The 20,537-nt window shown below is 41.0% G+C and overlaps 1 protein-coding gene across 5 annotated transcripts in view; it reads right to left on the bottom strand.

Annotated features, from left to right (window-relative positions):
- The window catches only part of LOC117228994 (uncharacterized), a 729,674-nt gene that overhangs the window by 291,199 nt on the left and 417,938 nt on the right, over positions 1 to 20,537 (bottom strand). For all 5 annotated transcript variants that reach the window (XM_033485103.2, XM_076521427.1, XM_076521432.1 and 2 more), the window contains one exon: positions 18,433 to 19,417. In XM_033485103.2, coding sequence (XP_033340994.2) covers positions 18,433 to 19,417 — 985 coding nt within the window. The remainder of the gene's footprint in view (positions 1 to 18,432; positions 19,418 to 20,537) is intronic.

Genomic DNA, 20,537 nt, shown 5'->3' with positions numbered 1-20,537 from the left:
ATCAGTGAAATAAATTAGGCCATTTGACTGCGATAAGAAATTTGGTCTCCTAGGATCGTAATCCTTTTGTAAGATCATCGAGATATTACGTAGACATGTTGGATTTTCGTAGTCATGGTGCTCTGATTCATGGTAGAGCTTTATATTTTCAAGGTCATTAGGATTTCAATCTTCTGCAATTGGTGAGCTCTTTGGGTATTTGTAATTAGTAGGCTCATAAGTTCGTGCAGTATTCATTTCGATTTAAATTTCCCGCATAATGATTGGCTATATGATTGGCGTAGCTCGGACTCGGATCAATGTTCGTCCTATCAGTGAAATAAATTAGGCCATTTGACTGCGATAAGAAATTTGGTCTTCTAGGATCGTGATCCTTTTGTAAGATCATCCAGATATTACGTAGAAATGTTGGATTTTCGTAGTCATGGTGCTCTGATTCATGGTAAAGTTTTATATTTTCAAGGTCATTAGAATTTCAATCTTCTGCAATTGGTGAGCTCCTTGAGTATTTGTAATAAGTAGGCCCATAATTTCACGCGGTTTTCATTTCGATTTAAATTTCCCGAATAATGATTGGCTAACGTAAAAATCGATGAGGAATAAAGCGATACATCTTTTTTAAACTATGGAACCTCGAATTAACAAAAATGGAGATCTCCGATATGTTCTGCTGCGCGTACGATTAAATCGTAATTGTTTATAACGTGCTAGAGATGTTTAGGAAATATGCGGTGACTAAACCACGGATCTTTGTCCAAAATAGTAATTGTTTATGTTAATTGTAGGAAACACAAGTCCGATGAAAATGTGTTTATTCGTTTAATATAACTTCAAGAAGTTAGAAATATAGTAAATTCTTCCTAATCGACGCTCGGATTGTATACAAAAATGGACGATTTTGGAAGAGGAGATACGATTTATAGTTACCGATTGTCAACAAATAATCGAATAATCGTGTCTCCTCTTTCCAAATTGTCCATTTTACATGTACACGATCTAAGCGTCAATTAGGGAGAATTTACTGTAACGTAATAATATCCTCGAATAATCCTAACGTCGTTACAGTTTTGTACTCGACGTGTTCATTTTTGTCATAAACGGAAGTAATCTGCAGTGTAGCGGTGACCAACCTTCGCCAGGGAGACCACTGCCACGCGAAAAAGGAAACGTCGAGTTATTATTATCCATGAATCAAAATTAATTGCCGACAGCTCGTAAAGCTTCTCGAGCCGTTCGCAAGAAACGTCGCAAGATAAAGTATTCTGGAACCGATTGCGATCAAACGAGCAAGAGCTAGTTTGCACAGCCGTAATCATCGTCGGAACAATTTTCTAGTTTAACCTTCCCTCGGGCCGGGGACCATGAAACCGCGAACCGTTGCCAACCGTTACGATGAATCGTTGGCGACTGTGATGGTTTTCGCGGCGGCTTGTTCAAAGATTCTCCGACTTTTCGAGTCGGTCGTTGTTTACTTTCGCGAGCCGAGAGTTACGATTATGGAGCGGTTAACAGTCCCCAGGCTGGTCGAAGCATCGGCCCGGCAAACAGATGAGACGAAGTTAATGTTACCGTGTCACTATAGTAGTCGTCAAAATTCTGGTTCGAAAGAGGACCGTCTTCTATTTAACGTTCGACAGAGGAATCGTTAAAATCAACTTGTTCCTTAAAACCTAACGACTGCCGCACGAAAATTATTTCATTGCGGACGTTGAAAATGTTATACACACGGGTTACTTAATGAAAATTCGAATGGAGGGTCAGTTTCTCTCGGAGAAACTCCGGGAGAACCCTTTCGGTTTGATTCGACAGCTGATCACCCTCCGATTCGACAGCATCTCGGAATTAAAACGAGACGAGGATATTCGTTTTGATCGATAAAGTTGATTTTTGAAACTGCATTATAGCGATCGTTATATCGACGCGATTATCGATACCACTGGGCAATATCGTTGTGTACAGCAACACCTCCGGAATAAAACCAATCAACCCGACCCGCCGGAGTAACGAACTCGTCAATGAACGTCGACGTGATAATGAAACAGGACAATACGCCGCCGGATGTTCCCACCCACGGTCGTTTATATCGACAAAGCCCCGTGGATCTCGCTAATTGCACGCTAATTCTCGCTGCTGCTTCATTTCTTTTTGCGAATTCTTTCGTCTTGCAGCGAACTCCGTTGCCCTGAGAAACGCCAAAATTCGCGAGAATAGGGAGCGCGTTAATTGAACCGACGCCTTGACACGTTTGCGATCCACGGGAACCTGTCGACGTTTCGGCCGGACTATGGCGAAGAGATCTCTCTTGTTTTTTCTGACGAACCGTACGCCGATCGGGGTTTGTTGATCGCGTCGAATCTTCGCACGATCCTCTCCGGTATAGAAATTCAGCGTTCTCTCTAACAAACAGCTGACCCACATAACTGCCCGAGATGGACAGATCAGGTCATCGTATGTCTTCCGAGCTGCAAGCGTAATATCACAGAGAGCAGTTGTTGTTTGAGATAGAGTTCGTGACCCCGGATGATCGAGACCACGGATACAATCGAGGACCTGCAGCGATCGCGGTGAATAGAAACGACCGGTGGAAAGATCTGACGCGTTATTCGAGTCCAGGTTGGGTGTCCAAAGGCGATTTAACGGAGAGACTGTTTCGTTGAACGATTTTATATCCGACGGTAATATATAACAGCTCGATAAGTATCTGCGTTAGGGGCTCCGAGAGCAAAGTTCTCTAAGAGGTAACTGGTTATCGAGTGACCAATGACGGACGCGATCGCCCCACCGCTTATCATTCACTTTCTCCCTATAACTGGCAATGACTGTAAGCTATGTCGCTAAACGTTCAATTATCTCTTCTATTTCCGTTGATACGAAACAAGTAAACGCGTGTACAGTAAATACTCTGCAATAGTCCCTCAGCTTGTAAACGAAAATGGACGATTTGGGAAGAGGGGATGCGATCGTTCGAGTTTTGTGGCTCGTTTTTATAGTTGTTGACAATTTGAGAGAATTTACTGTATCTATGACTGTAGTATGCATTATGCATCTATGACTTGGTACGCGTTAAATTCGATTGCCGATCGTTATTATAATTATTATTTTATTATTTTATGTTTATATTTATTTATTTTATTATTATATTTTTTATTATTATTTTTTTACGAAAGTTTGACATACGATGACGAGAGGGGGTCGTCATGCATTTTATATGCTACCGTAGACTTTGGCGAGCCTAACTCGTCATTGTATGTCAAGGAGTTAAGAAACTTTCGTAAAAAAATCATTATAATTATAATAATGATTGGCGATCGAGTTTAACGCGTACCAAGTCATAGGACGCATAATGCATACTACAATCATAGATACAGTAAATTCTCTCAAATTGTCAACAACCATAAAAATGAGCCGCAAGGCTCGAACGATCGTATCCCCTCTTCCCAAATTGTCCATTTTCGTTTGCAAGCTGAGGAATAATTTTAGAATATTTACTGTAGCTGTCTTCGACGGACGCAGTATATTATTAGATGACTCAGTTGCTTCACTCGTGCGTCGATTCTAGTTTGTTTACATCGTTCAAGATACCCCACCCTCCCACCTTCTCGACAGTACCAACAACAAATCCACAAATCGGTAATCCAAATTTCGAAACAAAACATTCTCTTTCTCAGCTTGCACATAACTGTTCAGTTGAGCCAAATTAAATAATATTTCTCGGATACAACAAATTCCGTTTTATTTGTATGTCAAGGGGTTAAGAAAAATTAAGAAAAAAACAAAACGGAACTATAACGCAGCAATAATAACTGTTTTATATCTAGACTTTGTATAGAATAGTTTCATCGGTAAAGGTTTAGTCCCACTGCTGATAAATCCTTTTGTTTATCAAATTAGATTATACCCAGCCTTATAATTGCTACTTAACCAGTTAGCTGTTGCAATCTTCTTGAGAAGCGTACAAGATACTGTAATTATACTGCACGTGCTTGATTTCCTTCATATTTCGATTGAATACAACGCTTTTGTAAAATATATAATTTAATAAACAACATCAAAGTATGTAACGGAGAAATGGCAAAACTTTATGTTGTGATACTCATTAAAAACGGCTAACCGATTAACCCATTGAACTGCAACAACGGTCAGACTCGTGATGAACATTCCACACATGATCTACTAAATACAAATGTCATTCGCTTTTTCGAAATCGAAGCAAAATTTTATTCCTCCATCATCAAAGTCTACGAATGAAAATCAATGAAAAATTATTAACCCGAGAAAGATAACCTACGTCGCAGAGGCGCCTGCGAAGACTGTTGATTTTTGTTAATTTTTCATGGAGGTCTAATGATTTAAGTTTAAAATTACTTAAAATATAAAAAAATATAATATAAATGCATTTTATTTTTACAATAATGCCAAACCTTTAAAATGACTAGATTAACTTAACCCTAGAAAGATAACCATATGACAACGTACGTAAAAGATAACCATACGCTTCAGAGGCGCATGCTTTTCTAGGGCGTCAATTTTATACTAACAATGGATATTTATTTAAGTTAATCTAGTCATTTTAAAGGTTTGGCATTATTGTAAAAATAAAATGCATTTATATTATATTTTTTTATATTTTAAGTAATTTTAAACTTAAATCACTAGACCTCTATGAAAAATTAACAAAAATCAACAGTCTTCGCAGGCGCCTCTGCGACGTAGGTTATCTTTCTCGGGTTAAATAAATATCCATTGTTAGTATAAAATTGACGCCTTAGAAAAGCATGCGCCTCTGAAGCGTATGGTTATCTTTTACGTACGTTGTCATATGGTTATCTTTCTAGGGTTAAAGACTAAGAAGTGCTAATCAACCCAGTTGTGAAAGAAAGCGTGATGCAATGCGTTGATCGCTATCGAGAGCACTAAAATTTATCGAGAAAGCATTGCCAAGCTTCGAGCACGACATTTCGAAAAACAGTTACTCCTGAACCTTCCGAGCGTGTTCTATACACATTTCCAAGTATAACTCAGAAGGTGGCTGACCCTCTGACGGGGTTCCAGCAATTCCTGGATCGTCAATCACCGTGCAATCGAATGCTCGCCAAATCGCGGAAATTGACCTACAAACGAGCCCGAAATTCCCGCGTCGTCGTTGGATACGGCGAGATACCGGGATCACCGAAAAGCGTTCCTGATCGGCGTGACACGAAAGCGCGGAAACCGGTCGGAACGTCAGTCGGCCTGTCAGCGTCGGAGAACCTGCGACTCGTCTGCCGGGCGTTTAACGCCATCGGATCGGACGTGACTTTGCGCCGGCTGTCGCGTTTCATTAGCGCGCGCCTCATTGTCCGGCTACGGCTTCCCGTTCGTTCGCGATCCTCTCTCGCTCTTCCCACACGTTTTCGCGAGTTTCGTCCCCGCTTAAGGACATAAATAGGCGAACGACTGCCTACGCTCGGCCCGACGAAATACAGTGGCTCCGAAATGTCTCGCTGAATATCCAATTCTCCGTGAACTGTCGACATTTGAGCCGTAATACAGCAATTTCTTTCGAATTCGTGCTCAAATTGCGCTCAAAGATGGACAATTTGGGAAGAGGAGATACGATTATTCGTTTTTATAGTTGTTCACGGTTGGTAACTATAAAAATAATAATAATATAATATATAAATAAAATTATATAAATATAATAATAATATAAAGTAATATAAAATGATAATAATCGTATCTTCTCTTCTCAAATTGTCCACTTTTGTGCGCAATCTGAGCGTGAATTAAGGAGAAATTACTGTAATTTCATAAGAACAACGTCGAACTACAAATCATTACGATCTGTTTATTCGTTTTTATAGTTGTTGACAGTTGGTAACTATAAAAATAATAATAATATAATATAAAAATAAATATAATAGTATAATATATAAATATAATTATATAAATATAATAATAATATAAATAATATAAAATAATAATAATCGTATCTCCTCTTCCTAAATTGTCCACTTTTGTGCGCAATCTGAGCGCAAACTAAGGAGAAATTACTGTAATTTCGTACGAACAATGCCGAACTACAAATCATTACGATCTGTTTATTCGTTTTTATAGTTGTTGATAGTTGGTAACTATAAAAATAATGATAATATAATGTAAAAATAAATATAATAATATAATATATAAATAAAATATTATATAAATATAATAATAATAATCTAAAATAATCTAAAATAATAATAATCGTATCTCCTCTTCCCAAATTGTCCATTTTTCTGCGCAATCTGAGCGCAAACTAAGGAGAAATTACTGTAATTTCGTAAGAACAACGTCGAACTACGAATCATTACGATCTGTTTAGGTCGTGGTAGAATCGTAAAAGACACGTGTCTACCGCGGCCTAAACATGGATAATGCGGCGTTACTTCGTATTGGATTTATTTAGGCTTTTCACATTTCTTAGTACAATGTATGTTTCTCGATTAAGAAATTTATTCAATCGTTTCCTACGAACAAGTACTTAAAATTCCAACAACGTTTAGATTCAAAATGTGAAATCGGTCATTCAGTGCTGATCGAGTAGGCTTAGCGTTAAACCAGTAGCGTAGTCAGAAAAGTGTCGCTGTTTCTTAATTTTCTCTTCGTTTTCACAGTAAGAGCTTCTTCGCCCTTCAATCATTTTGGCAAAACACTTCGACACTTCTAACCATTTTGCTGTTTCAAATTGTAGACGTCAAAGTTTCTCACGAATGCGCAAAATCTGCGATCCAAGTACCAACGGTGACGTCAAATATTTCGATGATACAGTCGTTGCGTATACAGTAACGCCTCCCTAATTGACGCTCAGATTGTCCACAGAAATGGACAATTTGAGAAGAGGAAATACGATTGTTCGAGCCTTGCAGCTCGCTTTTTATGATTGTTGAAAATCGGTAACTATAGGAACAAATCGCAAGGCTCGAATTCGCAAGGCTCCTGTTCCCAAATTGCCCATTTTCGTGCACAATCCGAGCGTCAATTAGGGAGACCTTACTGTATTTTCCAATAAAGTCTTTCCTACGTCAAAGACACTTTTCCACGACAAGTGAACTAGTGTGGCGGACCAGACATAAAAAGACACGCCCTTCAAAAGCGGGGTGTGTACATGCCTTTTTCGGGTTATCCCGACGCAAGGCGTACACACCGCAATAAAACAATAAAAACGTTGGGACACAGCTTCGGACCATAGGTCCCGGATCACCCCGGTCGGAAAATCTTCGGGAAAGGCCTTCGCCCTTCCCAAGGACTTTCCCTTACCAATAAATACGAGGACCTCTCGACCGAGAGAAGTCAGTTAGCAAGTTTTCCTCCGACTCTCAACGTGTTGATATTTCTGTCTCATCCGTCACTCGTGTACCTTTACCTTCTACACACTGTACCTCATCGCCTTTTGTTACAAGTTATATTAAAGTTCTCGTTATACAAAAGCCAAAAAAACTCTCTCGGATTATTTTATATAAACCGTCGCAGTAACCCCTACGACAAGTGAACTAGCAACGATTTGGCATCGCGAGCGTCGAAAGGTTGTACACTGGAACGTGGATCTCGTGGTCCGAATAAACTCGTCGCGGGCCTACGATGCGTAGATCAGAGTCGCATTCCTGAACCCGAGCAACCCGTCATCTCCGTGGATGAAGCTTCGACGGGCGCTACGACCGATTCCCGATCAGTCGGCACCCCTTCTGCGATCCTACATCCGTCGCTGGGGCGAGGTGTATCGATCCCAAGGCCGCGGACGTAGGGTCGTTTATCCATCGAATGGTGCTCGATCGTTCATCGATATGTTGCGCAACAGAGCATTTCCACGTCGCGATCTATCCTCGGCGTCTAGATAAAGCTGCCAGCCGGGTAGCTTGTATCACTATGTCATCGTCGGTACATTTCGCCGGCCTCCCGTGACGATGCTGTACACCGTTGCGCCGGGAACACGGACGCCGCGCCGATGCGAACGCCGTGCAGGCGTCTTATTAAGAAAACGACTTCTCCTGTTTACTGAACCATGAAGCCTGTGCCGCGGCACTTCGGGAACACGGCTACCTACGATACACCGCCCGGTTCCGCCGGGCTCCCTTCGCGATCGAATCGAGAAGCGTTTCGGTGCAGGAGGCCGGATCGAACGTTAGGCCAGCAGCAGACCGTGCGTTTCCTATACCCGGTGGCTCCCATTGATCGTCTCTATGGCGGTCCTCAATCATATCTACTTAAGCCGGGGGAATCAAGCTCTCGCCGGCTACCGCAAACAGAGGCTGTTCACCTCGTCGGAACCGGCGCGCTCCATGCGGTACATAATGGACGATGTTAAACGCCACGATAAAATAGTGTCTGCGTTTCATGCTCCGCCGGTCGGTCGCCCGTTTCGGTCGCGACCGGCTACGGACTCTGATTCGTTTCGCTGTCGCGCTAATCTGCGCCGACCGCCGAACGCTGCTCGCGTTCGAACAGTTCTTTCGGAGACACCGAGAATTTCCACGATCTCGATGGCATACTCGAGCATGTTTCTGTGGGACAATTTCACCGCACGGATGGGTGGGAATCATAGGCGGCGTAAGTTTCGCATATGAGCCGTTTATTTTGAAAGTGGCATAAGTCACTTTGTTTTTAAGTCGATATATTTAACACGCTGACTGCCGCGTCACCCGTGTTCGGGTGACAGCAAAAGTTCTCATCAGGCCACGTCACCCGTAATTCGGGTGACGCTGATTTGACTGCTTACAAAGGATTTCCGAAAATATTTCGACAAATATTGTACTGGAGGTAATGAAACTATTGAATTCTTATAAAAATGGATTATTAAAAAAATGATTCGCTGTGTATAACATTAAAACATTCTCTGCAAAGTTGAGGTTGATCAGAACAGCTTGGACAAAAAGTTGTTTGTTTTTTCAAATATGCTCGTGCCTCTGATCGGTCCATTTCGTATCTTTTATTTGAACTGTAGCTTCCTCAGTATCATCAACATTTCTTTCTTCTTCCATGACCAATTCTCTCGTAAAATCTCGTCAATAGCATCTTCATAACATTCATTATCACTAAGATTATATTTATCAGTATCCAAACCAGAATCTGACGATGTAATTTTATTTATGCTTCTCTTTCCGGGCAATCCGATCTCTTTTCATTATTGAAAAAAAATAAGGGCGGAGATTTTAAGTTATACCATTCGGTACTCGGCAAAGATTCCAACTGTTCATGCAGGAACAGAAACAGACATGAATTAACAGCGCACGCTTCCTATAGCGGCACGGGTGGCCTGTAGGAGATTTTGTTGTAAATACGCGTGGCAGTCAACGTGTTAAGGGGTCAGCTATCTCACGCAATTTCACTATACGGTCTTTCGAAACTATTTTGTGAACTTTTTTTATGTTTCTCTGAACAACTGCCGATTTTGGGCGACCAGAGCGTTCAGCATCATCGATGTTTGTACGACCGCGTTTAATTTCAGCATACCAGTCGATAATAGTTGATTTCCCTGGTGCAGAGTCTTCGTAACGCTTATTAAGCCATTGTTTGGCTTCAACAGTATTTTTCCCCATCAAAAAGCAATGTTTAATCGATACACGAAATTCTTTTCTAACCATTGTTTCGAAAATTACAAAACTGGGGTCACTAAAACCACTATAACCTGTAAACTAATCATCAAAATGTCATGAAAGTTTGACATGTATCGTTTGTTTGCTCGCACCGGATCAAAAACAACAACGTGTCGACGATTCGGAGCGCGGTTAAGCGATGGTTAAATCGAACGAATTACGCTTCGAATTGCTTCCCCACCCACCGTACTCTCCGGATCTAGCCCCCAGCGACTACTGGCTTTTTGCAGACATTAAAAAGATGCTCCAGGGAAAGAAATTTGTTTTACTGATTTTACTTTATTACACTTCTATTTACTTTTATCACATTTCTGATGTTTACAAGATCATCTACGAGAAAGGAAATTTGCAGAAAGAAGAGAACACCACTCTAATGATTTTACACGCTTTTAATGCTGATGATTAAATTATTAAAATTAAATGATTAACGATTAAAATAACCAATTCCTTATTTTATAATTTTACCAACTTCGGGAACTCTTTTATGGAAAATGCGTGAATAAATTTCATTATTAGAGGTTTACGATAAAAACTTCACAAAATCCGAATGAATTCGATCTTCTCACTATTATGAAGTAGGTTTAGCGTTCAAATTCGAGGAGAAATTCGCGAGGACTTTTCAGTGGCGATGCAACGATTTGTCTTTCGAATTATACTCGTTTCCTTTGCACCCCGATCAGCTGCTCGATCACCTCGACCAACAAAACGATTTCGCCGGGTGTAAAAGCGGAGGGGTGATCGAGACAGGATTCACCCATGGCTGACATCGTAGGAAAGTCCTCGGTAACACGATCGCCAGGGGTAGCTGTCCTAATAAGAGGAAGCTTGTAATGGCCTTCCGCCCCGTTGTTCCTCGCGTCCTGTGAGACCTGCGATGAGTGCGTGCGCCCGTTTGCAAATAAACTGGTCGCGTAATGGCCCGTGTAATTCCCCGGGCATTTATTCGCATGGTTGAAGACCGGCACGACGGAGGACAAACAAACAACTTTATCCGACCGGGCCACGGATCGTGACGACAGAATGTCGACGACGACAACAGCGAGATCCCCGTCGACGCTCTGTTCCGTTTATCTCGCAGTTTCGATCGATCGACGACCCTTACGGGGTCCTATATCACACGCGCAAGCTGGAACCGCATCGTCGAGTGGCCGCCTTTGTCCTTAATGCCGGCTGATATTTAATACCGCCGCCGCCGCCGCCATGGCGGGGCAAACAACCGCGCGCGGAATCAAGCCATCTAACTCAATTGTCGGAAGCAAGGGAATTATGGGCCTGAATTAATCCAATTGTCCTCGCGGATAATTGAATTGGCTGAGAAATGAAAAATCAATAGACCGCGCTGCGGTCGATCATGGTACGCGCGACAAGGACAATGGCTCTTCGGATGATTGAGATTGACGTGCGATCCGGTCGCGAGATGTGCCTAGGATTTTCTGTAACCGTGGATGCGAATGTTTAGCGAAAGATATTGTTGGGTGTGTGCAAAAGTTTGATTTCTGATTGCTCGAGTATAAAGATCCTCTGTATTTTTATGCAATTGAACAATACTGAACACGGTGGGATACGAAAAGCTGGTGTACACTCGACAGTGCATTCTTGAAATTCCTTATTGTTGCATCGGACAGATACGAACTTGCGTACGGCACTGCAATCTTGCATTGATGTTTATCCTTTGATCCTCGAATGACAAACTCGAGTCTATATATCCTGGTAGCCAAATTATTATTGATTTCTGTTAGATTCAAAGGACAGGTTAAGATAGTTTAAGCGAATGTAAATAATCGTAACTTTGAGAGGACAATAAATAAATAAATAAGTAAATTATTACATATATACGGGGTATTACGCCTAACTGAGAACAGTGAAATATCTCGGAATAGATCGAAATTACGAAAATAATGTTTATACAAAAAGTGTTCAGTATAAAGAGATGTTTTAGATAGTATCAATAATTTTTTTATTGACATAATGGTGAATGATATTTCAAGGTCAAGTTGATTTTTTTAAATGGGACCATACATTTTTTTAGTTATATTACGATAGCTGGTTTCAATACGAATCCAATATTGTATTATTTCTTTCAGATAATCATACAGGAAAAAATCGAAATTTTTTTGACAAAGAGGTGATGATTTTAATTCATACCGACAAGTGAGGGGCGAATTATATATATATAATAATATAATATTATATAATATAATAATAATATAATTATATTATTATTATTATTATATAATATTATAATATAATAATAATAATAATAAATAATAATTTATTTGCAGATTATTATTATATTATTATTATTATATAATATTATAATATAATAATAATAATAATATAATAATAATCTGCAAAGAAATTGATACATAAGTATGAATGGCTCTAGCCATGCCTACAGATCTTATTCTTGGCAATTCTCTACTAATTGGTGAGTCTTGAGAAGTTCGATCGAAGATAAAAAAGATAAAGCTGCTAGACTCGAAGACGGGCAGAAATTGAAAATCAAGAAGGCAAGGTAACCGGAGACTGGTAGCATAATTGGCGCAGGATCGAGCCAGCATCTACCGGTTCGAAAACCACGTTGCCGAGACGGGATCGTCGATCTGAAGCGGATTGGGGACAATCCTTGCAAGAATGTTATCCGGGTAACGTCGTCGCGGCAATTCACTTCAAATTCGAAGAACGACAGGCATCCCTTTCAGGGTGCCGGCTCGTTCCAGCGTGCAGAAACGGGGGAAAAAACCGTGTGGAATGGTTCCCGTTCACCTACGCGACGACACTAAAACCGGCCTGCGCGCGGCACGCCGGAGATCCGTATTACGTAAGCCGTGTACAAGGGGAGACAAATACCATAAGTCACTGTTACGTTGCCGCAAACACACCGCTAATGACATGCCGCGCGGGTGGGTGGCGAGAGCGTTTTGGTCGCCGTCGCCGGCTCTCTCAGCTCGGCTCGGCTCCGCTCCGCTCCACTCCGCTCGGCTCGGCCTCGCAAACCTGTCGGCGGCGGCACCAAAGACCGACTCGCCGGAAGACGAGCGTGGGAGGACGCGAAAAGAGATCGGTCGAGTCACGGAACCTCTCGCGACCCCGACGGGGTTCGCCTTAACAAACGCCCCTTTTATTCAGCTGGCTCTGTACAGAGACGCTCGGCGATCCCTCGCCCGTTTTTGGGAACGTGGACACGCGCGATCACACTCTTAATTCAATTTAATTGTGCGATTTTTGATCCGGGGTACGGATATTATTTCTTTTTTTAATCTGAGAATCGTGCGTCGATTTTCTCACGTTTGGTTAATCGATGTTTTAGACTGGACAGCAGAGAGCTTTCTATTTTATTTAACGCCGAATGGATTTGATTTAACGAACTTCTCTTTTATTCGATGACTTTGGACAGAGATGCTCAGCGATCCCTCGCAAATTTTTTGGAACGTGGACACGCGCGATCACACTCTTAATTCAATTTAATTGTGCGATTTTTGATCCGGGGTACGGATATTATTTCTTTTTTTAATCTGAGAATCGTGCGTCGATTTTCTCACGTTTGTTTAATCGATGTTTTAGACTGAACAGCAGAGAGCTTTCCATTTTATTTAACGCCGAATGGATTTGATTTAGCGAACTTCTCTTTTATTCGATGACTTTGGACAGAGATGCTCAGCGATCCCTCGCAAATTTTTTGGAACGTGGACACGCGCGATCACACTCTTAATTCAATTTAATTGTGCGATTTTTGATCCGGGGTACGGATATTATTTCTTTTTTTAATCTGAGAATCGTGCGTCGATTTTCTCACGTTTGGTTAATCGATGTTTTAGACTGAACAGCAGACAGTTTTCCATTTCATTTAACGCCGAATGGATTTGATTTAACAAACTTCTCTTTTATTCGATGACTCTGGACAGAGATGCACGGCGATCCCTCGCCCGTTTTTGGGAACGTGGACACGCGCGATCACACTCTTAATTCAATTTAATTGTGCGATTTTTGATCCGTGGTACGGATATCGCTCTTTTTTTAAATCTGAGAATCGTGCGTCGATTTTCTCACGTTTGGTTGATCGATGTTTTAGATCGAACAGCAGAGAGCTTCCTATTTTATTTAACGCCGAATGGATTCGATTTAACAAACTTCTCTTTTATTCAGCTGGCTCTGTACAGAGACGCTCGGCGATCCCTCGCCCGTTTTTGGGAACGTGGACACGCGCGATCACACCCTTAATTCAATTTAATTGTGCGATTTTTGATCCGGGACACGGATATCGCCTTTTTTTAAGTCTGAGAATCGTGCGTCGATTTTCTCACGTTTGGTTAATCGATGTTTTAGACTGAACAGCAGACAGTTTTTCATTTTATTTAACGCCGAATGGATTCGATTTAACGAACGTCTCTTTTATTGAGCTGTTTCTGGACAGAGATGCTCGGCGAACACTGGTACGTTGTTGAAATGTGAACACGTTACGTCAAACTCCTAATTTCATTAAATTACACGACTTTTTTATCTGGGAATGGAAATTCCCAGAAATTCAGAAATTCAGAAATTTGGACAAACGAAGTTCTAAATTTAATTCTTGGAAGATTTCTACTTCGTTTGACGACGAATGAATTTGATTTAACAAATTCAGCTCCGTTTATTCAGCTGACTTTTTCGCAGAGAGGTTCGGCGATCCAAATTTAATTCGATTGAGTCACGCGATTTTTTGATCCGGCAATCGAGTATCGATTTTTATTCGGAATGCTGTGCACTTGACAAGGCAACAAAAATGTTTGAAAAAGGTCTAGTAATAGTAGACAACTGTAAAAGATATTTTATATGCTCATAGAATATTTGGTACATATTATTATTAAAATCATTATATTTAAAATCTTGAAATACTATAAAATTGTATCATTTACTACAAATTTTGGATTCACTCTTCTGAATATTTGGTACACATTATTATTAAAATCATTATATTTAAAATCTTGAAACACTATAAAATTGTATCATCGACTACAAATTTTGGATTCACTCTTCTGAATATTTGGTACACATTATTATTAAAATCATTATATCTAAAATCTTGAAACACTATAAAATTGTATCATCGACTACAAATTTTGGATTCACTCTTCTGAATAACACGAAGTACAGCACATTCATTCAAACAAATTAACAATTCACTAAAACGCGGATGTTATTAAAAATCATAATAAAAACATCTTAAAACTGTTCCAAAGTGATTCTTCAACGAGAAAATTGCAAACTGCCATCGTTTCAAACGATGTTCCTATTACTTTTGTGTCCGTCGAATAAATCGCGATACGAGCGAATGCATTTAATTTCATACACGCGGAACGGAATATATCATATACATGTAATAAAAATATTCCAGGTCGGAAGAAATGCCTGCGCGTTCTAGATGATTAAATAGCCTCGATAGTGGAGCGAGTTAATAATTCACTCTCTCGACTAGAAACTGTCTGAAACTACAATGAACGTTCCACAAGATCATCACTTCATTTCCAAACATTCGTCTTCATTGCCGAGGAAAATAAATTCGCCCGTGGTTTCACGGAACAGACAAGAATCTATATTTGCGCAAACATTTCCAGCGATCCCGTTCCGAGCGGTCTCTGTCAGCTATCTCCATTAATCTACTCCGTTGTAAATTGAATAATGACTGTAAAAAGACGACCGCGACGGCGGCGGCGGCAACGCATTAAAATTGAAAATCAAGTTAGCCAGCCTCCGCAAAGGCGCAGAGGCGTTGCGGGTTCTATGGTCTAACAGTCTACGGTGTCTACGGGAAAACAGACCGTGTTCAAGATTAATTCCGCTCGGCGCGCGGTTCTAAATCGCTCGAGTGTGAAAACAGTCTCGCGGCAGCTGTCGGGATTCCAGGAGCGCGCGTGCCGTCCGCCGGCTCTCTAATTAAACACGAACTCTCGAAATGCAAATGTCGCACTCGGGACACGTGACGTATCGCCGATACGTTCGCGGAGTCCTCCTATTTATCCTCGTCCGAGAAGCGCTTAATAGCGTTGCTCGACGAGAAGCTATCGACACTCGTCGACACATAATGCCACGGTTGCCATTTTCGAGAACGCGGCAATGGAAACACGACTTCGACCATTTGTAATCAATTCTGCGTGGACAGATTCGTCCCTGAGAATTGCTGTTGTGTTTTTTACTATGACGAGAGCAACCTCTGCTTAGAGGTGAACAATATTCGTTTAACACGTTCCGTGCCGAGCTTTTTTCACTCGAATCTTCACACTTTGATGTTTTACTAAAACTTGATGTATTACGTGCAATTATTAATTCTCGTACACATAACAACGTAACAAAAACTTATCAACGCCCATTCTTGCGGTGGAAATTGATTCTTCGGTTCTAAATTTCTTGTAAACAATTTGTTCAGTTCACTAAGTAAACATGCAAGCGTGTACCATCGATGGTACACGTGGCACGGAACGTGTTAAACTCTCAAGATTTTTTCAATTATCTGTTTTTAAATTATGGATATATTGAGATCTTTAATTATCGTTATTTTAAGCAACAACTTTTTGGATTTACGAATGAAAATAACGAGATGCTCGTGCTAATGATTGTTGGCGAACTTGTTTGTATGGACGCTTTCGAAGAATATTAATAGAATATAATTATTTATTTTTTTTTTTATTAATGGAATATAGTCGCAAGGCTGCGGATCATTATGCATTTATGGCATCTGCAGTTTTGTAAAATGCGGACTTAATGCAAGATACTTAACACAAGAAATTTCTGCTTAATTCTGATTTTGCATAAAGATTATATCAATTTGCGTTAGGATCCGCAATTTAATAATCACAGTTTTGAAAGCGATAACTAGACTGCGGATTTCATGCATTTATTACGAAAACAAGTAGATCAAATAGAAAACCGGGAAAAGTTTAAAGAACTTGAAAATACTATTGTATTTCTTTCAATTCGTTAAAATTGTTAAAAGAAGGACTACATAGAAAAGATAACTAGACTGCGGATTTCATGCATTTATTACGAAAACAAGTAGATAAAATAAAAAGGAGGAAGCAAATTTAAAGAATTTAAAAGTACTATTGTATTTCTTTCAACTCGTTAAAATTGTTAAAAGAAGAACTACATAGAAAAGATAACTAGACTGCGGATTTCATGCATTTATTACGAAAACAAGTAGATCAAATAGAAAACCGGGAAAAGTTTAAAGAACTTGAAAATACTATTGTATTTGTTTCAATTCGTTAAAATTGTTAAAAGAAGAACTACATAGAAAAGATAACTAGACTGCGGATTTCATGCATTTATTACCAAAACATGTAGATCAAATAAAAAGCAGGAGACAAATTTAAAGAACTTAAAAATACTATTGCGTTTCTTTCGACTCGTTAAAATTGTTAAAAGTCGAACTCCTAATTGAATTTATTTATAATGCGTATCGCGCGCGAAGTATAATATATTCTCACGTGGGTTTTTCCGAAGAAAGACGATGTAATGAATTTCTAGAAGACGATGGCAACGCAACTCTAAAGCGGTCGACTTTTGAGCAAATGAATTTAATCCGCCCACGTTCATGAAATCGACCACTGTGCACCGTTTCCGGCGGGCAATCAGACACAATGCGTTCCAGGAACATTTCATAGGTCCAGTCGGCGTCAAAGTTTTTCCAAGGAGGCGCCTAGATGGCCGCCGCCGCGACGAGAAGTAGCCACTTTACCGTGTCTAACCACCCACGCCTCGCTTCCGACAGAATTTCAAGTTCATTGAGGGCTTCGATAAATCATTCCGCCGTATGAAGTTGTTCCGGACGAGTCGTGGGCGACGCGCATGTCCTTTGAATATCGCGAATCGAACAACGAAACCTCGTCGTATAAATAATGATTGAATGGAAATTTCAACTAATTGTCTCGAGAAGCAGTCTCAGCTACGTTAAAACCTAATACAAATCGAACATGTAACTGATCGAGATTGAAGTTGCAAAAAATTGAGATAACGCTGTGATATTAGTATAGTGGTGTGAATAATTGTAGACTTGAGAAAACTTTTACATTGATGTTTAAACAAAATCTAAATAAAACATCATATTTATACATTTATGTATTAGAAATAATAGAAAATATTATATTATATTATAATAATATATTATATAATAATAATAAATTAATTAATAATTATAATATAATTATAATACATTATTATAATTAATTAATAATTTAATAATATTATATATTATTATAATACATTATTATAATTAATTAATAATTTAATAATATTATATATTATTATAATAATAATATTATATTATATTATATTATATTTCTATTTGATATTTCTATTCTATTGTATTCTATTTCGATTTATATTCTGAATATAAATATAGAATATAAGAATAGGATAAATGTAATATATAAATGTAGTTTTCTTGTTTTCGTTTAGATATCAATAAAAATGTAAAAGTTACTTCGAGTCCATAATAACGCACTCCACTGAATACCGATTCATACGATTCTACTGATTTATAGGAGTAATTTTTAGATCGTAAAATTAATGGTTCTGTCACGAAAGGACTCCTTCGTTGTATGCATCCCACGCTTTCACGTCTCATAAACAGTTTTTCAAATGCACTAGAACTTCGACTATCCCAAACACGTTTTAAGCTCGATCTAAAGCGACCCGTGCGCAACGCAATTCACTGTAAAAGTCTGTAATAATTTAATTTAGATTCGTATCTGAATCGATGCTCCATTATCCATGTGCTGTTCCAATTAAATAGTTCGGATAATCGATGTTCTACCGTAAAAATGTACCATGCAAAATCACTCACCGAATCCCATCCGCACCTCCTCCTCGTCATCGCTGTCGATGTGCTTGATGCCAGCCACCTCGAAGCTCCTCGCAGACTGCTCCTTCCTCTTGGCAGAAGTGGAACAATCGCAAGTGTCTTCGCCAGTGCCGCAGCTGCAGTCATCCCCCGCGCACCTGCATCCAAGCAGGGGATCGTCTGTGTCGATATTCCTGCAGGCTGGGCAAGGGAACGTGAGGTCGTCCAGGGAAACCCTTTCGATCTTCCTCTCGACAGAGATCAGAAGGTTCCCGATGAAAGCCGGCAGGTCGTCGTCGCTGATGTCGTCGACATTCCCAATCTGCAGTCTGTCATCCTGGTCAGCGTCGTTGCTCCCGGCTTTCTTCCTCTCGAGGACAGCTTTATCGAGACGCAGAGGTGTCTTCAGGTCCTCGGGGACCAAGGGTTTGCTCCTGGTCTCGCACCTGGCCGTCTCCTTCCACTTCTCCATGGTCGACGACGAGACCACCTTGGCGCACCTCTTCACTCTGGCGCGGTTCTCGTCGCCGGATAGACTAGAACAATTGTTCGAGCTGACTCTGGAGGTCGTCGTCGTCGTCGTCGTTGTTGTTGCTTCAGAGTCACCGTCGAGCTCCGGTTTCCAAGTATTAACGCTCGACGTCGACCTCGACTTCATCACCGCGTGGCCCGTCTCGGCTTCAGCCTCGGGATTCTCATTCGAGCTCTTGCACTCCAACCTGTCGATCGACCGGGTCTCCTCCCGGCGATGATCCGCCGGCAGACCCTCCCGGGTCCGAGCACGGGGCTCTTCCTTTGATCTTCGACGAGGACGCGTCACCTTCGCGGTGCTGGAGCTTTGCGGACCTGAGATACTTGCGCCTCCGCCTGCCGAACTGCCGCCTTGACCTTTGCGAGACACCTCCCGCCAGTCCATGAACTCCTCCTCGCGGTCCCAACCGAGGAACCCTGGGGCCCTCATCGACGTCGTTCTCCAAACTATTGCGATCTGTGGACAGATTCGAATTAAGTCTGCGAGCTGTTCTCTCAGTCAAGTGTCAGTGACGTGGAAGTCAAAATGTTTCGATGACGATGTATTAGGTTGTGTGATAAGTCCGTTCGCGTTTTCCTGTGAGAAAACACAGGCTGTTCCATAATTATGTTAACAGTCGGAAATGGGAGATACCTGAGGTCATTTGAAGTAACTTTTTCCTCAGCGAAAATGCAATCTGCGGCTTTGTTTACGAGTTATTAAAGAAAAACAGTGACCAATGAGAGGCGAGCTTGCCTAGCGCTCGGCGGCCGAGCCAATCGGCGGAACTGCGCTTCGACCGCTCGACCGCTGGCGCCGTCGGCCCGGCCGCATCGCGTCAGCTGAACTAGGGTTCGACCGCTTGACCGCTGGCGCCGTTAACTCGGCCGCCTCGACCGCTGGCGCCGTCGGCTCGGCCGCCTCGCGCGAACCGAGCTCGCCTCTCATTGGTCACTGTTTTTCGCTAATAACTCGTAAGCAAAGCCGTAGATTGCATTTTCGCTAAGGAGAAAGTTACTCCAAATAACCTCAAAAATCACTTCTTTCCAAATGTTAACATAATTATGAAACATCCTGTATAGTGCGACTATCGACCCGGACAGACTTATTATACAATTTTATCCTAATCTACCCTATCTTAAAGTACACACTTCCAGCTTTCATTTAAGCTAACACGCGTAGAGATAGCTCCGCGAGGATACATTTCAAAATTCATCTGAACTATCGTTTCGAATTCGTGTAATTTTCCTTGTCTTTTCCTAGGTGTCAGAGATCCGCGAACGGACTTGTTACACGACTTAATATTTACGACGATATGTTAACTACCAACGTGGTGTTCACAGCGTAATGTTTACACTTTTGAGATTCGTGTACCAAAAGGCAACCCCGTCTTTCCCCGCTCCTGGACAAACCCTCGAGGGCAACGCACCTATAAACTTGCTGTGCCAACTGATAGTTGAATGACCCAAAAGATGTTTAGGCTCGAATATTCTCATTTACAACCGTGCCATAAAACTCGGACTAAAACCCTGTCATAAAATCCACCAAGAGCTGGATAATACCCGGCCATCATTTATCCTCGCAGGATGACTGGCAA

The sequence above is a fragment of the Megalopta genalis genome, chromosome 1, assembly GCF_051020955.1.
Source record: "Megalopta genalis isolate 19385.01 chromosome 1, iyMegGena1_principal, whole genome shotgun sequence".
Lineage (NCBI taxonomy): Eukaryota > Metazoa > Arthropoda > Insecta > Hymenoptera > Halictidae > Megalopta > Megalopta genalis.
This window is presented reverse-complemented; position numbering and strand designations above follow the sequence as displayed.